At 38.6% G+C, this 20,958-nt stretch overlaps 1 protein-coding gene across 3 annotated transcripts in view; it reads right to left on the bottom strand.

Annotated features, from left to right (window-relative positions):
- Window positions 1–20,958, bottom strand: part of LOC122812449 (cyclic GMP-AMP synthase-like) — a 397,692-nt gene that overhangs the window by 27,422 nt on the left and 349,312 nt on the right. For all 3 annotated transcript variants that reach the window (XM_044084809.1, XM_044084811.1, XM_044084812.1), the window contains exon 6: window positions 5,986–6,085. In XM_044084809.1, coding sequence (XP_043940744.1) covers window positions 5,986–6,085 — 100 coding nt within the window. The remainder of the gene's footprint in view (window positions 1–5,985; window positions 6,086–20,958) is intronic.

Raw genomic sequence — 20,958 nt, forward strand, 5'->3', positions numbered from 1 at the left:
TGACTAGAGAGATACGGATGGTATCTGATGTGAATATAGTGAATAGGGGAATAGGTACTGTTGCTTTGGAGGGATGGAAGATCATAAGTTGGGTCTTTTTACGATTTATTCTATGGATTCATCTTAGAAATCCATTTTATGCCATGGTAGGGCTTTTTATGTCATATAGGACTGTTATGTATTTATTTATGTATTGATATTAAAATCTGTTTAGAAATTGTATAGTATTATCATGCAGTATGAGAAAGTGCAATTATTTGTTATATGAATCATTAGGGTCCCTTTATGTAACTATTTAAATATTGACATATATGACTGTTTTTTATGTGTTGCCACTTTAAAATTTTGGTTTCCTGCTTAGCAGGAGGAAATTAAGTCACCATTCATTTGTATTTTAAATGTAGTTGTGCGGACAATACACTGTTTCTGATGAAGTCTCTTTTAAAGTTAATTTTAAGACAAAAGCGCTTATTTGTTGTTGTAAAATAAAACCTTTGGTGTTCCTGAAGGAGAACAAGTTTGTGTGGTACCTTGCTCTGCAGTTCCTGCATTTTGAAATACTTGTTTACTGCTTTTTGAGTTGCTTTGCACTTTTTAGGATTTAGTATTAGTTGAGAGTTTGATAGCCAGGTTTCGATGAATGTAAAGGCTTCTTGGGTCTTGGTTTGTAGTTGTAGGAGGGAGGGGGCAGAGCAGATTAAGGGGACGTCGTCAGCATATTGTACAAGATTTGTTAGAGGGGTGGCTTTGTGAAGGTTATTTGTGAATATAGAGAAAAGTAGGGGGTCCTAGAATTGATTCTTGGGGTACTTCTAGCTTCACAGAAAGAAGTGGGGAAGGAGTATTTCCACTGAACGGCTTGTAGGCGCTGAGAGAGGTAGTCTTGAAACCATAATAGTGCAGGGGTGAATAGATTTAATTCTGAGATTACTGTTAGCAGTTTTGAATGGGAGACTGTATTGAATGATTTTGATAGATTAAAGAATACTACAGAAACTAGTTAGCCATTCTTGCATTGAATATTTGCTAGGTTACTAAATTTTATGAGTGCAGTAGTAGTACTATGATTTGGGTGGAATCTGTGTTGAGTTTTAGTATGAAGACTGTTGGAGAGAAGATGAGTTAGGACCTGGGTGTGGATACATTTCTCCAGGAATGAAGACATTCCTGTCTAGAAGCAAGTGAGAGGGTGAGCAACAGAGAAAAAATCCCTCATTAATCTGAACAGGCAAATCAGAGAACTAGTCAAATCCTCAAAAGCTAAATATGAGACTAAAATAGTCTCTCAAGCAAAGGATAGCAACAATGCATTTTAGTTATGTCTGAAATCTTAAGGGAAACACTCAACAATGTACTTAGATGACTGTAGATGACACTACCTATACTCAGCCAAAAGAAATAGCAAACCTGCTGGCCAATAAATTCATCACAAATTTCACCCTCTCATCACCTCCGGCTACTACCCATGAAATATCCCCTAGCACTCCTTTGCCTGTTATCACAAAGGAAAAGGTCATTAATGGCCTCTCTAAAGCTAGAAACACAACATCAGTGGACCCTGATTGAATCCCAGGGTGCATATTAAATAGCTTGAAACATAACCTAGCAGGTCCACTCAGATCTCTATTTATCCAGAATCTCCAAACAGGATTTGTCTAGGTAGAGTGGAGGACAGCAACAGTCATCCCTCTGCACGAGGAGGGACCATCAACAGACGCAGGAAACTACTGACCCATAAGTCTGATTAGCCTCATCTGTGAGGTTATGGAAAGGCTAATCTTGGACCTGATTAACAATGACATAGGAAATCTCCAGACTCTAGACCCAACCCAGTTTGGCTTCATCAAGGGCAGTTCCTGCCAACTTAGTCTGGTGGACTTTCAGAAGGTCATCATCAAGACCATGGATGAGGGTAGGACAGTACATACCACCTATCCTGACCTGGCAAAGGCATTTGACACAATATCCCAGTTGGGTATTACAGATAAACTCACAAAAGTGGGCATAAACCTCTACATCACCAGATGGGTAGCCAACTGGCTCACAGATAGGTCATGTGATTAGAGTGGGGGAATACACATCCAGCAATAAACAAGTCACCAGTGGAGTACTACAGGGAATCAGTGTTGGGCCCCTTCCTGTTTGGGATATACTTCTCAGATGTCAAGTCAAATGTAGATGGTCTTTGGCTGACCAAGTTTGCTGGTGACTGTAAGTTGGAGGCAATCATTGACTCCTCAAATAATGCTGATATCCTACAGAAAAGACTGATGCAGACTAATGATTGTTGTCAGCACCATGCCCTCAAACTAAATGTGAAAAAATGCTTAATAATATCATTTGAGAAATCAAATACCTCTGCAAATTACAACACTGATAGCACCTCCCTAAGAGTGGATCCAGTGGTGAGAGATCTGTGTACTCAGATAAACTGTAATATTGACTTTGACCACCATGTGTACATGGTGGTGAGGAAATTCTTCTATGTGGCTAAGTTTATAACTAAGGGCATGGCAGCCAGATCTAAGGATGTCATAGTACCGCTGTACTCTGCCCTCATCAGACCAATAATTGAGTACAATGCACCCTTTGGCATGTGCCTCGATGGCACCTGCAACAGTTGGAGTGTCCTCAGAAGTTTCTCACCAAAAATACAGGTTATAACTAACATATCATATGCGGACCGATTAAAAAACCCTATCACTGTAATCAGTTTCCTATCGATTACTGAGGGGTGATCTAAGTCTGACCTACAAGGCAGTCTCTGACCCAGCCCTGATGAAAATGTTGCATATTCACAAAAGGGTTACCCTCTCCAAGGATCTAAACCTGATCTGATCCGTGACATGAAATGATAGATCATGCTGGAGAGACAGATATGTGTCCCAGAGATTGCTCCTCCTCTGGTATGAGCTTCTTATTCACGTGAAGGAGAGGCCTTCCCTGACCGTCTTCAAGTGCAGTCTAGACCAATGGATGGGAAATTGCAAATTCCACCATGTCCCTTATGGACAGAGGCAGTCTGTAAAATTGTCAAAAAACACACTTTTCCCTAAGGATAGAAAATTATGTAAAATCTGGGAAAACTAGCTAGGCTTGTAAGGGTGTTTGAGCCTTTAGCCTAGTAATCTCTTAAGAATCTATGAACCTATGAACGTCTTGTGCCTGTTGCTCTACAATGCTAACTGATGCCGAATTATAATATTCATAAAATGAAAAAGTGTCTTAAAAGTGTGTGAGTCTTTGAAAAGTTCTCCAGATACTTACTATGACTCCAAAGTTTCCAGCTGCAAACTGACCACAAACTATTGATTCCAATAATCAGCTCATATGACGCAAAGTGCCACTACAATTCCAAATGCTGTTAATGAGATAAGGTTCAATACCCAAGCAACACATGTGCATGGAAGATAACTAGTTGTTACAGATGTGTTATCCAGAAACCTGTGAACAACCATTATCTAATACCACAAAACGCAAGATCAGTGAATACGAACAGACTAGACAAGATAAAGCAAATGTCACAGAATGACTGAAAATTGCAAACTGTTATCGAACATGTGAGACAAAGCAGCTTATGCATACACAATCAACACCTAGAGCGCACTTATCAAAACACAATGGTCTGTTGTTATAGACCTGTAGTATCCTCATCTCAGTAAGGACAAATGCTACATCAACTATGCAAAGGTCACTGGGGTCTCACCAAATAATGGAAAAGAGCCAAAATGTCAGTGTATGGCCAGATATCAAACAAAACACTCTAAATCTGGTGTCTCATTGCCAATTCTACATTGTACACAAATCACTGCAGAGATGAAAGTCACTTATGCCAACACCTCTACCCAAGGTCCATGGCAAAAGATAGATGCTGACTTGTGTAAGTATGAAGTCAAAAACTACCTTATAATGGTAGACTATTACTATTCTGATAATGATTCCTGTTCAAACTACAACTTGCCAACAAATAATAGCTAGATTCAAGCTAATGTTCTCAAGGTTATGTATGCCTGCTAACCCGGTTCTAGTCGATGGTTCACAGTTTATGTTGAGTGAGTTCTAACAGTTTGTTTATGACCATTTTTTGATCCCTACTACATCAAGTCCTCACTACCTGCAGTCAAATGGTTAGACTGAGAGAAATACAAAGTACCAAATAGAAGCTAAGACAAACAGATCTTCATAGAGCTCTTATGGCATATCTAGCTACTATACCATCGTAAGTACACTTTAATGCTTGAAGACGCACAGATTCAGCACTCAGTTTTAGAAAGCAGCTATTCCTTTTCTTTGAAATATATTAAGCTGGCTGTGTTTTAGAGTGTCTGCAGAAAAACAGAACTGTGATAAGGTAGCATATGAGCTAAATTGTTATGAGGTCTCAGTGCAAAAGTACTGAAGGTGTAAACCTTTTCAGCACATATGCCAAGAAACCTTTCTATTTATGAGTAATGAATTTCAAGGAATCAAAGATGTACTAGTAGCTGCAGAAGCTGTTGGAACAGTCAAAGTAGAGTAACTCTTGGAATGTTTTAAAAAGAAGAAATATTCTCATAGATTCTAGACATTAACACATCTATCACTCAGGTAAGGTCAGAATAACCACACATGCTATGGCTTTCTATTACAGTGCCTCTGCCTGAAGAGGGTATTCTGTTTCACATGCAATAAAATGTTTTTAAAATTTTCTGCATTCTGCACAGTGGAATCATTTTGGTCTATTTAACATGAAAGATATGTAATATTAAACACACAGGCAAATTATATGGAGACCATCTAAACTGCCTGCATGTGTGTCACATGTCACTGTGATAATTATCTATTATGTAAATAATACTGCGTCTTCCTATTATCAGCCTTTCCGAATAATTTATGCTTGAACACTATAACTTTATTATGTCTGCTGAGTTTTTATTCTGACACACTGATGTGTAGTTTTTCTTGAATGTTATGACTTTATTATGTCTGTTAAGTTTTCATTCTGGCAAACTAATGTGTTGTTTTCATATTTGTGCTTGAATGTTATGACCTTATTATGTCCGTCTAGTTTTTCATTCTGTTAACCATATGTATCTAGGGCTTTTCTCTCCGCCCCTCCACTGAAAATGGCTACCTCATGACACAATCAGATTTTCCCGTTAAATAAATGCCAAATAAATAAAATAAATAAGTGTGTGTGTGTGTGTGTGTGTGTGTGTGTGTGTGTGTGTGTGTGTGTGTGTGTGCTTGTATGTCTGTGTTTGTTTCTGTTTGTGATTTTGTGTATCATTTGATCGACTGGAGTCCCGTTCAGGAGTGGATCTCTGCCTTACTTTCATGACTTGACAAAAATACGTTCTAACTCCCTAGTGACTCTAAAAAGAATAAAACAAATTGTGAAGAATGAATGAATGTGTGTGTAAATGAATGAATGTATGCCTGAAAGGAAAGATTATATCTTAATGAAAGCATCACCTCCCCCAGAATTAAAAAAATATACTTTTAGTTTTATCCCTCTTATGCCACATGCTCTAGCTATTATACATTAACTACTAAGTAAAACTTTGCCTGGAATGATTACAACATATTTCTGTTGTTCCCTAAGTGGTTTCCATTTCACGATCGCTCTGTATTATGTGTTTGTCTATTTTAAGAGTTAGAAATGAAAACTGGCACACTAGTATCAAAAATTAAATTACTAAAGATTCTAAATGAGACTTTATAACCTACCCAGTTAAGGTACTTGTTGACCAAGCCCAGTGACAATGGGACCAGCGAAACATTTTGTCGGCAATATTAGGGATGTCACATGGGATTCATGGAGTTTAACCAGAAGTGAACTAGAGTACCTGTGTTTTTATCAATGATGTTGCTTTAATTCTGATTCTAAAGTTACATAACCTCAGTGGCAGCAGCAGATGGACTTTATTCCAAGCCGTTGTTACTAATGTTTCATTACTTTCATTAACTCACATAACCTAGTGTTTTGTTTGCATGATTTCCTACCTGCAGCACTGCGTAGAAGGATGTTCGCAGCATGTTTTAGAATTTCCATGGTCAAGCATTATCTTTTTCTCAATGTGAGAGAAGGAGATTCTCCAGCTTTCTGTGAAGAAAGAAAAGCATCCATTACATTCACCACCCGTCAGAGACTCATTAATCAAGAAGCAAAGAGCAGAAAGTATAAAAACAGTTAAGTAAGTTTTCATCTAATTTTCAAACTGTGCAGCATTTTAACAAGAGATATAGTGGCCTGACAGCATCTAGATTACTGAGAATAGTGTTTATATTATGGATGATTTATATTGATAAAAAAATCAGGCTAATCTAGGGGTGGAGTAACTACCTTTGGTGCCAGATACCAGGGGCTGATTAGTGTCTCAGGTGCCAGATATCCAGCCAGGTGGAGAGATAATGAATGATGAGATGAATACTATAATGCTGCCCTTTCTCAAGGTGAGGGGTCTATGGAGATGAACTGGGGCAGATAATAAAGGAATTGTACCAAAAGGTGTCCACAATAAGTGTCCATTTGTAAATACATATAAGCTCCACTTCTGATGCCAGTGCACAGTTAGTGCCCATGGGGTAAATGCAGGGTATATAAAAACACCTAAACCACAAGGGAATGACTCCAGTTCCTGCTGCTGAGCTCTCAAGTGACTCCTAAGTGGATCGGTAAAGGACACAAAAGTCATAACAATATGCCAAAGAAGAGAGACCTGGAGACCTGATGCCAGGTAAGAGACAGGAACTCAGGAAAAACATGTTATAATATATACATAAACAAATAAACAGACAAACAAATAATAACCCAAAAAATACAGTGATTTACCTCAGATGCATATCTCTACTTAGAAACATAAAGTTGTGAAAGCACCAATTCACCTAATAGACAGCAACCATCTAGTAGTTTCAAATGAATATCAGGAATTAAAAGCAATGAATTTCAAAACCAACTAATATTAATCAAGTTGAACCAGTGCAGGACATTTTCTTTTTTTACACCCTTTTTTACATATCTACCTATTAATTTAATTAAGCTTCTGTTATATAGAAATGGTTTATTAAAACACCAATGTCCAGTTTTTAGGAATGACTGCTGTACACAGACGCTTTCATTTGTCCATGGTCATACAACATGTAAGTGGGATGGCAGCATGACTGGAGCATATAGCCATTTTCCTGTACTGTCATTCATGCAATAATTTCTAGGTGCTGCATCTTAGATGATATATTAAACTGTACCCACTGTTTTTGTCTTGGTTCTTCTGACCTGACTGCATTTATTTCCTCATATCATTACTGCTCACGCAGCTTGCTCATGATTATATCTATAAGAATTGACATATATGAGGTTAGGCCTTTGTTTCCTTCCAATGAATTTTGTTTACTGAATATCATAAAGGAAAACTGGCATTTTGATAGAGGAGACCAGGGTTTCTGATCAATAATAGGAGGGGAGAAAGATTGTCAGGGGGCTCCGGATGTTGGCACTGCTCTGAAGAAGAGTCAGGAGTCTGAAATCACTGATACTGTGCTGAGATGGCTGGGGATCCTAAGTGAAAATCAGGTGCTAGAGAAAAGCCAGAGAGTCCAGAGACTTTGGCTGTTGACAAGTGAGAGAAGATATGCAGAAGACTCCAGTGACTAACAAGTGTAAGATAGGAACAGCTACAATATCTGCAAGGCGAGGGTTACTGTTTAAGGTTAGCTGCAACACATGTTCGGTGAAGAGACACGGTTAGAGGGTCAGATTGATAAGCATCCACTATTGGTAGTAAGTGAACAAACAGACTGGATACTAGGAATTTCTGGATAGTTTGCTTATCTGTCTCTATAAGTGGAAGTGCTCTTCAATTGCATACATTCGCTCGTCGTATGCATGTAAATGCATTTTAAGTGCTCTTAGTATGGCAGTAATAAAGGCATGTGGTGGGGGCAGATAAGAAAAGCCTTTGTTGAAGAAATATTTACACACATGAACGTGAAAGCTCTGTGGTCTTTCTCATTTAGCATTATATGTTTTATTTCATTTTTTAAGTCACATTATTTTTTTTTAATGTATAGGCAAACTACAGTGTCCTAAACTATATTTTTATGGGATTCCTGAGAAATGAAGATACGTTCTTCTGACACAGTTTTCAAAGTGCTCTACTTCACGTTCCATTTCGGTCTTTTGTTTAGTGATTGCAATAGTTCTAGCCTGTTCCTCAAAATAAAGTGTAAAATAGTTCTGAAAGAGATTAAATAAGCTTCCTAAAATACTATTTACAGTGTTAAAGACCAAGGTAAGAGCTTAGGGTAATATGGTGTCAGTAGGAAGGAAACCACTCATGGAAGCCAAGTCAATACAATAATATTTTTTTTCAGATTTTATATCCCAAGAATTCAAACATAACAGGAAAAAAATCAAGAACATAGAAACCCCTGTTTTCTGCTTTAGAAATAATCACATAATCCCTTGAATAATTAAAGGATTTTCTGTCTAACAAATCCCTCTCAGTAATGGTAGGTATAAATATGTCAGCCACTGTTGCTCTCATAAAAGCTGTATGTGAGGAATTGTTTCATCGCCGTTTTCTTCTCTATCTTCATTAACAGACTTCCCAGTGAGCATTCACAGCTGTCACTCATCCTATATACAGACAGTATGGCTGTCTATAGAGACATCCCCTTCTAAAGCCACAGTTAAAAAAGAATTTGAAAAAGACCTGCCGATATTTTCCAACTGACCACAGAAAATGAATAAGCTAAACCCCTCCAGAGCAAAATAGCCATTATTGATACCTACTCCTTGGCATGCCCAATGTAATAACCATGACACATTAAAGAATATAAATCAAATATGGTACCTAAATGTATGGCTTTACCAGCATTTAGATCTCAATATTATGTTAATGCAACAAGGGCTAAAGTTAACAGACTGCTGTTTTGGTCAACAAGGATTTCCCAAGTCTTTCACCAGAAAACAGATGTACAATCAGTAAAGGTATCCTTTATGCACAACTAGAATATGCTTTCCCTGTGACTTTTGTAACAACTTTATCGGCAATTAACAACCATATATACAAGTTTATTTCTGTCTCACAAAAGTGAACACTGTGGCCTTACTCTTGCTAAACCCAAATGGCTACTTATAAAACAGAAATCCCATATACTGCAAGACTAGAGACCTTTCCCATCCTGGTTGGCCACCTAAAACCTAGACCTTCCAACTATTAGCTTATAGTCTCACCTCAGGATCCTTATTCCAAAAGCTATGGCAAAACAATCTGTTGCTGAACACAGCTTCTCTTTCATTTTCATAAAGCTTTGGGAACCTCTGCCTTCATGAACAAAATCAGTCAAACAGTTAATTCAGATCACAAATTCAAATGTTTCCTTTAGAAAATGAAAAATTTACCTATTTCCATACCCCAAATATTATCTGACCACTGCTTTCCCAAACTACTCCCACAATTTATCAATTCTTTAAAAGATACATTTAAATAACATCTGTACAGTTGGTATGCAGTATCCCTTTTCTCAGTTCTGTCTCCTTCCCCAATCTCACTTCTTTTTCTTTTCTTTCAAATTGCTTATTATAAATACTTTATATAGTATCTCCAAAGTAGTGTTTTCAGCCATCTCATTATACGGCACTGTTCTAGTCTGTGCATCATATATACACACACACATATATATATATATATATATATATATATATATATATATATATATATGGTTTCACTGAAATCCCGAATTTCAGTAACCCAAGACTATAAAGTCGAACCATTCACAATGCCGAAACCCACAATCCCGAATCACACAATCACTAACATACATACACCAGATACCACATAACACACAAACATAGCACACAAATCACACAACCCTACACTACATATAAGCAGGGGGCAAGCCCCCCTGCACCCCCCATACCCCTACTTATATATACCAACTCTGAGATCGCACATAACATACAAAAAAAAAAAAAACTCACACCACGGCATCCTCCACTTGCTCGCACACAAATACACATCACACACACACAGACACCAACAAATCCAACACTCACACTCACACTTACACCTCCCTACCCTTACCCACACATACAACGCACAACAACACACACAAACACTCACTCACCTGCAATTTCAGGCACCATAACACTACACGCAATGTACTGGAAATGCATAAGCGCGGATTTGAGATATTCAAATTCGCTCTTATGCACTTTCGCCATTCTGGTTTTCAGCTTTATGGTCTCAGGTTACTGAAATTCGGGATTTCTGTAATTCCGGATTATGAAGTGTAACCACATATACATATACACAATATATCCTAACTATAACTGTACACTGAGACAGAATTTCTGACCTTATGATTATACTAAGTGACTACTCTTTTGTGAAAATTCATAAAAACTTTCTTTGCACTCTTTTTATAAATTGCAGATCTTCTCTTCTCAAAAATGTATATACTGAATATTTGTTCACTTTATGGACTGAATTACTTACATTACCTCTGTGGTTGTTATGTATTCACATAATTTGTACTCACTGGGCAAGTCTGAAAATGGTCCAACTGGATCAGTGTTTTAGCCTGAAAAACATACTTAAGCATGATGCATTGCTACTGTATATGGAGGGATGGATCTTAAGGAAGCCCCTTTAAGAAAGTTAAGAGAGGAACCCAGAGAAGTCTGTAAAGTTATAAGACAATGTTGGTCAACTGTTTGTATACTTATTTATTTATTTATTTATTTACTTACTTACTTTTTGTTGACCATGTAAGTCCCACTAGGCCAGTTAAAATTATGGTCAGTGCCACAAGTCTATAGTCTATAGAGAAAATCTTTAAATGTCTTTTCTCCCCTTGGCACAAAAAGGGAAGGACATTATTGCTAATACCTATCAAGCTTTCTGTTCTGTAACAGACCTCAAATTTTGACAAGGGAGTTAATAAATGCACAGTTCTGTCCTTTTTATCTGATTTGGCATCCATTGTTATTCTAATTAATATTGTTGGTGGGTAGATTGGGAAAAAGAGCAGAGGAAGCTTGGACATCCAGTGAGAAGAATAAGCCTAAAGGAAATGGCAGGAGGCCATATTATTCATTAAGAAGTCAGGCTCCCGAAGTAGACTAGGCAAAGCCACCCACAAGGGGTGAGCTGTTTAGTCACAGAGGTCACTGGCAGATTATTAGTGAGAGAAGATGAAGAATGAGGATGGCATAACAACCAAGAGATCCTTGCCAGAAGGATGAGAGTGTGAGGACTGGGCTCTCAATTTATTGGTAGCAGTTTTCTGGGATTTTGCTTACTGTTAACAGATGGCTCCCAACCAAAACTACCTACATAACATTGTGAATATATCGGGCAAGTCTGGTGGAGGGGAACATGCTGACTAAAAAGTATGACTATCTACTTGAGTAGGTGGTAGCTTACATTCATGCTAAAGATTCTATGGCACATATGGGTGGGGGTGGGGGGGGCAGCAGTGGAATTTCCCTGGGGTCCTGGCAAAATTTCCCTTACTTGTATAAATACCACCTTGGGTCTTTCTGGAGAGCAGATAATGGGTCTAGTGGCATCAGTTAATACAGAAATGAAATAACACCAGCTTCACCTTAGTGTATGAGAAGGATTTTTCTACAAAGAAAGCATCACATTACAGCTGGACTGACATGAATATGTAAGCCGCAATTGAGTAACCACTGACAAATGAAAAACAATTTCACTGGGTTATCCAAGATGTGTAAAACATTACATATTTTGGTAATTATTAATTTAAAGTTCAAAGGTGCATTATGCCCCCTCCCTAATTTGCTATCCTCATGATAATTTTGTTAGCTTAAATCACAGTGAATAATATGAATAATTGTTGATTTCACACTGACAAAGCTATTAATTTATACAATTCATAAATTCCTATTGCTTTCAAATGCAGGTGATTTCTTGGATACGTTACTTCAATTGTTCGTTTCAATGCAGCAACCTAAAGCTTTCAAGTCAATGAATGTAACAGTGTTAATTTCCTTAGAATTCCTTGGCTAACACAGTGTTAATTGTACAATGACATATTCACAGATGTACCAAGTACATAATTTTCCATCTGGTGTAAAATGTGGAAGCATTTCCCATTTAAAAAAGAGTAAGAATAATAGAAATAAAGCGTTGTTGTTTCGTAGATGCATTTTAGTATCTACTTCCCCATTATACCATTTTCTTACTGTTTTGTGCTAATTCTTATGGCATACTCCAGTTAAGAAAATCCTCATTAAAAGATTGAATAAGGTATTGGCTACTGAACTGCATTAGATTCAACCAGCATTCAGCAGCTTCTACTATTGATACTCACACATCTGCTATTTATATATTCTAACTCCAAGATTGCTATACTATACAGCCGAGGGACATTTTCCAAGATCCAGCAATGTCAGAATTAGTATATGACACTATTAATGCATTTTAAGTATTTTTATTCAGAACCGCATTGAATTACCATTTCGAAATTGTGTCATTTTTCTCCTTAGTCCACATATATTTTTTCTAGTCTTTACACATTTATTTCTTAGCTGCCCTGCCTAATGTATTAATATTACCTTTATTTGTACTCCATTCTTCCATAGTTGCTTATTCAGATTATTTTATTATTTTAATTCTATGCATCCTTATTCTTCTAATCCTTCCTCCCTATCTCCTTCAGAACGTCTAGTTATTTTCCTCACACAAATGCAGAATCACTAGTTGCCCCTTCATCTGCTTCACACTTTCTTCCAATACAGCTTTTTAACACTTTCCACTTACACCTATCTATTTTCTTATTGCATATTTCAGTTACAGAATTTTTATTTTATTCTCACTCCTCTGGATAAATCCAAACCCTTCAGAAATGCACCAGATACATTATCTGTGTCAGTTTGGATTCATGTTCCTATACTGGCACTACATTGCAGTATGACAGAGACGCTACATATCTGAGGTGTCATCATTTGAATAAAAAGTTAAATGAAGGTCCCATCTAGCTGAGTGGCTGTTAGCTTAGGTGAATGTTAAGGATTCTACTGAAATTACTGAAAAAACAGCAGTGGAATTTCACATGAGCCCTTGCCAAATTTCCCTTAATCTGTATAAGTATTACTTTGTGTTTTCCTGAAGAACAAGATACAGGCCTGGTGGGACAAGTAAATAAATAAATAAAATGACAACAACTTCATGTTCTAGAGGAGTTCCTGACCAAGCTGTACTCCTAAACCTTGAGTGTTTTTTCCCATTTTTTATAACCAGAATGTACCTCAATAATAGGTGCAACATTCCTGCATGTCCTTTACAATATTAATACTTTATTAATGAACCGCCCTTGTCTTTCAAGAGCCCTGGTGTTCAGTACTACCTATGTGCAAGCTTCATCTACAGACAGAACATAGCCTCCAAAGCTCAAACTCTTCTTTAATATCCATTCTTCATTCAATTCCCATTGGACTATTTTACATTCAAATTCCATGCTGCATGCATCCCCAGTGTAATTTTTTTTCTGTTTTGCATCATTTCTATCTCATATGTTTCATTGCTTGCCTTCTTGGCAGTATTAATGCCTCTTCCATACTTCCCCTCTTCTCATTTTTCTTTTACATACCATCTCTTCCATAACTTTTAAGCCATATATGTTTCACTGAGCTTTTGTTTCCAACCCATATTACTTCTCTGTCTCCTTGAATACTATTAACATATTTTTCATTTCAGCTAATAGACCATCAACCCTAACTGTTGTCTTGTTATCTTATGTCTTCTTTTTCTAGGTTACCCCTCCACTTTAAATAGCCCATTTTCCTTAAATGTTTAATTTTCTAAAATATTTCTTGCTCTTGGTAGCTTTTCTAGGTTTACTATTGGCATTTCGACTCTGCTTTGGTCGAATATTTAGAATGTTAACCCAAAATGTGAAATTTGGAATGCCAAAACATAAACCAAAGCCAAAATGAATACATTGACAACCATGGTTCGATGTATTCTACATTGCAGGAGGTGATGTCACTCACCTCCTGCTATGCACATTAACGTACCATTAAACTGTACAGTCAATGGCATGTTAATTCTACTATTTTGCAGGGGAGGCTATTCGTCCCCTGCACCCCTTGCACATTAAATATACCAACTCTGAGATAGCACTACAGTGAGGAAATGGGCTAATTCCCAATTCCTTACTGAACCGCAATCCCCCTGCACAATGTTGAACCCAGTGCTTGACTTACACTGCCCATTCACTGTAGTGTAGTCAAATCATTTGAGTTCGATATTCTGCCGACTTGAAAACTGCAAGTCGACCAAATGATGGTCGACCAATGCAATTTCCAGGTTTTCAGTGTAAACCATTTTTCCAGTCTCTTCCTGCACCCCCTTACTATTTTGGTATATCCTTCCTTCTGTTTTCCTCCTTCTTTTACACATGCCCCTTTTTTTCCTTTCTTGGGCTCATCCTTTCACTCTTGGTAACTGATATCATGACCCTTCATATCCCATAAGCTTTGCAGCACATTATGTGCCACATTGTAGCAATGCAGATCTGGCATTGCTCCCAGTTTTCAATGCTGCTGTAAGCTTATCCATTGCATATGCTATACTATCCCTCTTCCTGCTGCCTCACAATATTATCACACTCCTGCATTCTCTAGAGATATTTGTTCTGCGGCATCAGTACTGCATGTCTTATTAGGTAGTGAATCTGTGGCAAAATTGTCATTTATATTGCTGATGTTCTACCAAAATGGTATCCTCATAACTTGTTCCATTTAAGGCAGTTACAAAACATTCACACTGATTTTATCTTATCATCTTAGGTTGTTTACTACTTTCAGTCTCATATAGTTTATTCACCTTTTTTATCACTGGCAGAGGTAACTTATTACCCACAATTTCCCTGCTACTATCAATAGTGATTTCTTCAGGTGGAAAACCATCCATCATTTTCTTTCTGTAATTCTTCAGTAATCTTTACTAGGGTCCCCCTCTCATTTTAAGTTATTGATAAGCAGTCATCTCTTCCTCTGCATAATCTTTTAATTTCCCTATTTCCCTTTTTAGTCTTCCAGTCTTTCTTTCCTATCCCTTCTCTTGCCATGCACTTATTTCTCTGAGCAGCTTCCATCCCATTCCACTAGCAGTTCTTCTTCATGCAACCCTTTCTCCACCCTGTTTCCTCTGTAACTTCAGATACTAAACTCTTTGATCACCTTTAAGGTCACTACCCTACCCATTTAAAAGCCTCTACTGTCATCTTTCCTTCTATCTTCCCTATTATTCTGTTCCAATAGTCATATACACATACACATGATAGTTTATAGACATTATTTTTTAATACTGTTGCAGTATTTCCTGACATTTTTTCCTTCTTTAAGAATTAATTAACATAACTATCTTACTTTTTAGATGCTTGGAAAATGTTTAATCTGCCCTATTTTTTTTATCTTTCTCAAAATGCCAAAGCCTTGGTTTTCTCATCCATACATGCACTACCTTCTCTTGCTTCCACCTGTAAGTTTTTAAGTTTATTCTGTCTAACTCCACTTGTAATGTAACATCAAAATCCACTCCAACAACCATGATTTCTATTTCGCAGCTGCTTCTCTTCCATGCCTGAAAAATATTTTCTAGCCAATGATTTACCTATACTATTACCTTAAAATCCATTCCTGAGTCTACCAAGTTAGCTCAATAAATTTAAGCTTTTATTTGTTTAAGTAATTCATCACAGTGATATTTTGTTTATTTAATGTTTATCCATAAAAGGCTTAACATATCCATGAGGACAACGTTGGAGTTGGTAAATGTAGGTGAAGTGGGTAAATCCTATATAATCTACAGATCAGAGTAATTGACTGGTACTCTATAATGCAATCATTCTGAAAGTATTTCATTTTGTGCCTCCTCAGATTGTGACCTTAACATGCTGGAGGGTGTCTGCATATACCTTAGCCTTAAAGATTTGTTGTATGGAGCTTTGGTCACCCTTGGAGATTGAGAATTTTGCTTGACAGGGCACCACCCAATGTCTCTGTACAGACAGACTAAAATTCATATAGGAACAATAAAATTGTTACATAAAATTAGACCTGTTAGTAACAGCCTGCATTTCATTGCTGGAACCTGTGTTCTGAGAGACTGCTTTTCAATCTATCTGGAAATATACAGAGCTAAGTATATTTTTTTGGTTTTGGAGTTTGTACTGTTAATCGTTGCTTATAGTTTTTCTGATCTCTGCTGAAAGTGTTTTGTCCTACCCACCCTCCCTATTTCTGTCTGGTAGTTTAAATTTGGTAGCTTTTGCAGTTGCCAGCCCCACTGTAGATTTGATCTGGGACAATCCCCCAGTCGCATCTCTTTACCACATTCTATGTAATAAACTCCTTCTGCACTGGCTTTTAGTCCTTTTTTAATTTAATTGCATTTTTTTAAACTGTGTTTGGTCTAATATTGTTACATACTTAAGTGTGCTAGCTTGCACTGCATGTGAATTGTTTTTACTGCTGTTGTAGCTACTTTTCTGTACAAAAAAAAAATACTGTAAGCCTGTTTCCTACCTTTCCTGTAACTAGTGCAGTCCAGATACAAATTTGCTGTATCCCGGACTGTATGTAAGCTTCTGAGCCCCCCAAGCCTTTCTGTGTTGGAGAGAAGCCTTCTAGCTTATCAGTGGAAGTGGTAAGCACTAGGTAACCTGTCTACCACATAAGGAGTGGTTCTGGCCCAGAAATTGTAGTTATTGGCCATTGGGACAATCTTTTCCATCTCTCTCAACTTTCTGATTTGAAAGCCTGCATTTGCCCTTGTTTCTGTCCTGTAACTTATCTAGTGCAGATACAGATTCTTAGTTTTGGCACTTAAATTTGCTTATTCGTGCTCAGCACTTGTTCAGAACTTGTAAGCACTAAATATGCTACCAATTACTATAGCACTCAACCTTCCTCATTACCTAGAGGAAAACATTTTTTTTTTACTTACATTTCTCACTTGCTTAGAGAAAAACAGCTGTTGTACTCACTTTCCTCACTTATCTAGAGGAAAATAGTTTTTTATTCAGGCATTTCCAAGGGTCAGCTCCCAGTGTTCTCTCCTGTTTATCTGATGAATCTGGGTATCTTGAGGCAATGTAGAAATTGCCTCATGTACACAGACAACCCTCTCCTCCTACCACCCAACACTACAACCTGTGAGAGATGCACTTATCTAGCCAAACTGGAGGTAAAGCTCTCTCCAACCAAGACTGAACTTGACAGTCAAGAGGAGAAGGTAAACAATTGCACCACACCACACCACACTCATCACATAGTCTCACTAAATCTACACCACCAAAATCCACACATAGTAACACAAAAACATTCACGGAGGCTCTCAATAATAATCTGTCTAAGCAACAGAGACCTCCAAAGCAGAAACGCAAGCAACCTCCATCCCCCAACACAACCCTATTGACACATAGCCCACAGACTCAGTGTGCCACTCAACCACAGCCAATAAGGCAAAACAACGTACCCAACACACTAGTCATAGGTGACTCTACAGTCAGGCACACTGATGTCCCACTCACCAGGCTAAATAAGGAGAAGGTTACTGTCAACTGCCTGTTGGGTGCCAGGATCTGCCACATAACCCATGCACTCAGGTCACTCCACAACAAGTACAAATATGACTCTGTCATTGTCCATGTTGGCGTGAATGACCTGAGATGTACCTCCCTGGACTACATGAAAAGAGACATGGAAGAGCTCTCTGATCTTGTAGCCCAGGCAGGTATGACCCTAGTCCTGAGTAGAATTCTGCAATTGCTCAGAATGATACCGCATTACAAGGATAAAATGATTTGACTTCAACAATTGGCTAAGCTTCTGGTGTCATTCTAAGGGGATCCAGTATCTGTCTGCTTGGGATGACATGGTCGACAGACCATGATGCTTTGCCGGAGATGGCCTGCACCTGTCGCCCCTGGAATTCCGGATACTGGCTAAGGCTCTTGCTGCCCCTTTAGTGCCTTTTTTTTAGGCAAGGTTCAAATGACAAATTTACCACCATAACAGGAACAGGCAAGCAAAAACTGAGGGCAATGCTACTCAATGCTAAAAGTCTAAATCTCAAAATGCACTCACTCGAGGCACTCCTTAAAATGGAGAACATCGATATCTGTGCAGTGACTGAGACCTGGTTCAAGGCTCCAGAGAGCACCCCTGCACTACCAGGCTATAACTCGTACCACACTTTTCGGCCATGTAACTTGGACCGAAACACCAAAGGCGGAGGTGTGTCCATATTCATTAAGGATATCCACACCTCCAGGTTAGTTGCTCCAGCATAATGCATCCAAGGTTATCCAAGTGCAACTAACTCTGGGCAAAACTGCAATCCAAATTGTACCATGCCCCAGAATTCCCACTCCTCTTTTCTTGATGTACTGGAAAATATTAGGGTTCAACCAAACACCCTAATAATGGGTGACTTCAACTACCCCATCATTAACTGGGAAAACTACTCATGTACCAACTACTTAGCTCAACGCTTTCTGAAATTCATAAACTCCAGTGCCCCGGATCAACTTATCCACACCCCCACCAGGGGCAACAATATCCTAGACCTAGTCATTACCAACATGAGTGACCGGTGTTCCACACCTGAAGTCAACTCCTTGTTGGCCCGATCCGACCATAAGCTAATCATCCGATATCCACATTCCGCCCCACCACCCCCATTAAGGAAACCACTGTAAAAAATTTCTCCAAAGCCAACTTCATGCTTCTTAAGACAGAAGTGGTGAACTTCATGACACCCATGCAGATGGACAATACAGTTATAACTGCTGAATCCTACACAAATGCACTCTATAAGCACTTACACGAGTGCACGGATCATGCTATCCCAAACAGAACCAAGATGCTATCCTCCAAAAAAAGGAAGCCAATTTGGTGGTCCCTTGCCATAAACAAACTGTACAACAGAAGGAAGAAACTTTTGCAAAAGAGAGTAAAATCCCATGAGTGGAGGAGCTCCCTGGCCAGCTTCAGTAAGGAATTGAGATCCCTTATAAGATCTTTCAAAGCAAGCTGCGAAAACAAAATCACCACTAATTCTAAGGACAACCACAAAGCATTCTATAGCTATGTCAAGAATCTCGATGGCAACACCCAGATCTGCTCTGAATTATAGCACAACGCCACGAAAATTACAGAACCAACTGATATTGCCAATCCTCGCAGATAGATTCAGTGCTAACTTTATCTCCCTCACCCCCTAAAGGGCCCACATCTATACAGGAAGAATGCAGAGTCCCTGTAATTACAACTATGCAGGTAAAAGCTGCACTCTCTAAAGCCAAAAACATAGCATCCATGGGACCGGACAAGATCTCAGGCTGCGTTTTACACAAACTTCAGAATGAACTGGCACCCAGTTCGGGTTTGTGAAAGGCAGATCATGCCTCCTGAACCTGATTGACTTCTGTGAGGCAGTCACCAAACCCGTAGATGAGGGTAAGGTGGTTCACACAGCCTATCTTCACCTCGCCAAGGCTTTCGACACCATCCTCCATTCTGGAATTATAGCGAAACTCACTAAACTAGGTATAAATCCCTACTTCGCAAGATGGGTTGCCAAGTGGCTCACTGACAGAACCCATATTGTAAAAGCTGCAGACTCCAAATCTGACCTCAAACCAGTGACAAGTGGAGTACCACAGGGTTCAGTCCTGGGACCTCTCCTGTTTGGTATCTACTTCTCTGAAGTACAGGCTAACACAGAAGGCCTCTGGCTAATGATGTTCACAGATGACTGCAAACTAGGAGCCATAGTCAAGTCCCCAAATGATGTGGACATCCTACAGAAGGGCCTCGCTGAGACAGATGCCTGGTGTCAGAGCCATGGCCTCAAGCTCAATGCCAAAAATTGCAGTGTCAACCCCTTTGGCAAAAACTCTGTACCCATGAACTACCACATAGGCAGCAATCTACTTAACACTGAATGTGTGATAAGAGACCTTGGGACCCAGGTGGACAGTAGTCTCTCCTTTGATAGTCACATCGCCACAGTAGTCAGGAAGTTCTTCTATGTGGCACACCTCATCATAAAAGGGCTCTCATCCAGGAAAAAAGAGGTCATTGTTCCCCTCTACTGAGCACTTATTCGACCCATTATAGAGTACAATGCCCCATTTAGAATGTACTTCAGAAGACATCTACAGCAGCTGGAAAGGCCACAGAAGTACCTCACAAAGAGGATTACTGGCCTCAAAGAAATGTCTTACACTGACTGTCTCAAAAAACTCTAGCTTTACTCCATAGCATATCGCCTAGTCTGAGGTGATCTCTGCCTAACATATAAAGCTACGTCAAACCCAGAGCTATTGGACATGCTACACTTAAAGAAATCCAAATCCCTCTGAGCTACATGCTCTAGGGACCTAAACCTTGTCACCACAATAAACAGGACATGCGTGAGGGATAGATTCCTGTCCCAGAGACTCCCCGTACTTTGGAACAGACTACCCATCTATGTCAAGCAAAGTTCTTTATTAGCACTCTTCAAAAAAATCTTGATGAGTGGATGGGAAATAGGAAATACACCCTGGGATCACTTCTGTGTCTCTGCTCGATAGTGGCACAGGAAAATAACTTTCTTGGGTGGCGTAAGTCAGGGAACCTTGTTGGCTAAGCTTACATAGGCCCTTGGGCCAATAGACTAGTACCTACCTATGAACCTATAACGATGGGATGCTAGGGTAGAGAAAACTGACTTAAAATGTTATGTTTATACCTTTTTTTTCAGACAGTATCATGTGTAAGCTATATTTATGATTTGTAAAATATGTAACAGAAACCTGCACAGTAAAGCTGCATTTGTAAAATGTTTTAGTGATAGGAGAATTTTATTTATATTTGCTGTTTTGTGTAATATGTAGAAGAAAATCTGTTTGAAAGCTGATATGTAGAAAAAGTTCTTTGAAAGACGTAAT

Source organism: Protopterus annectens, chromosome 1.part1 (genome assembly GCF_019279795.1).
Source record: "Protopterus annectens isolate FY-2018-M chromosome 1.part1, PAN1.0, whole genome shotgun sequence".
NCBI classification, from domain to species: domain Eukaryota; kingdom Metazoa; phylum Chordata; order Ceratodontiformes; family Protopteridae; genus Protopterus; species Protopterus annectens.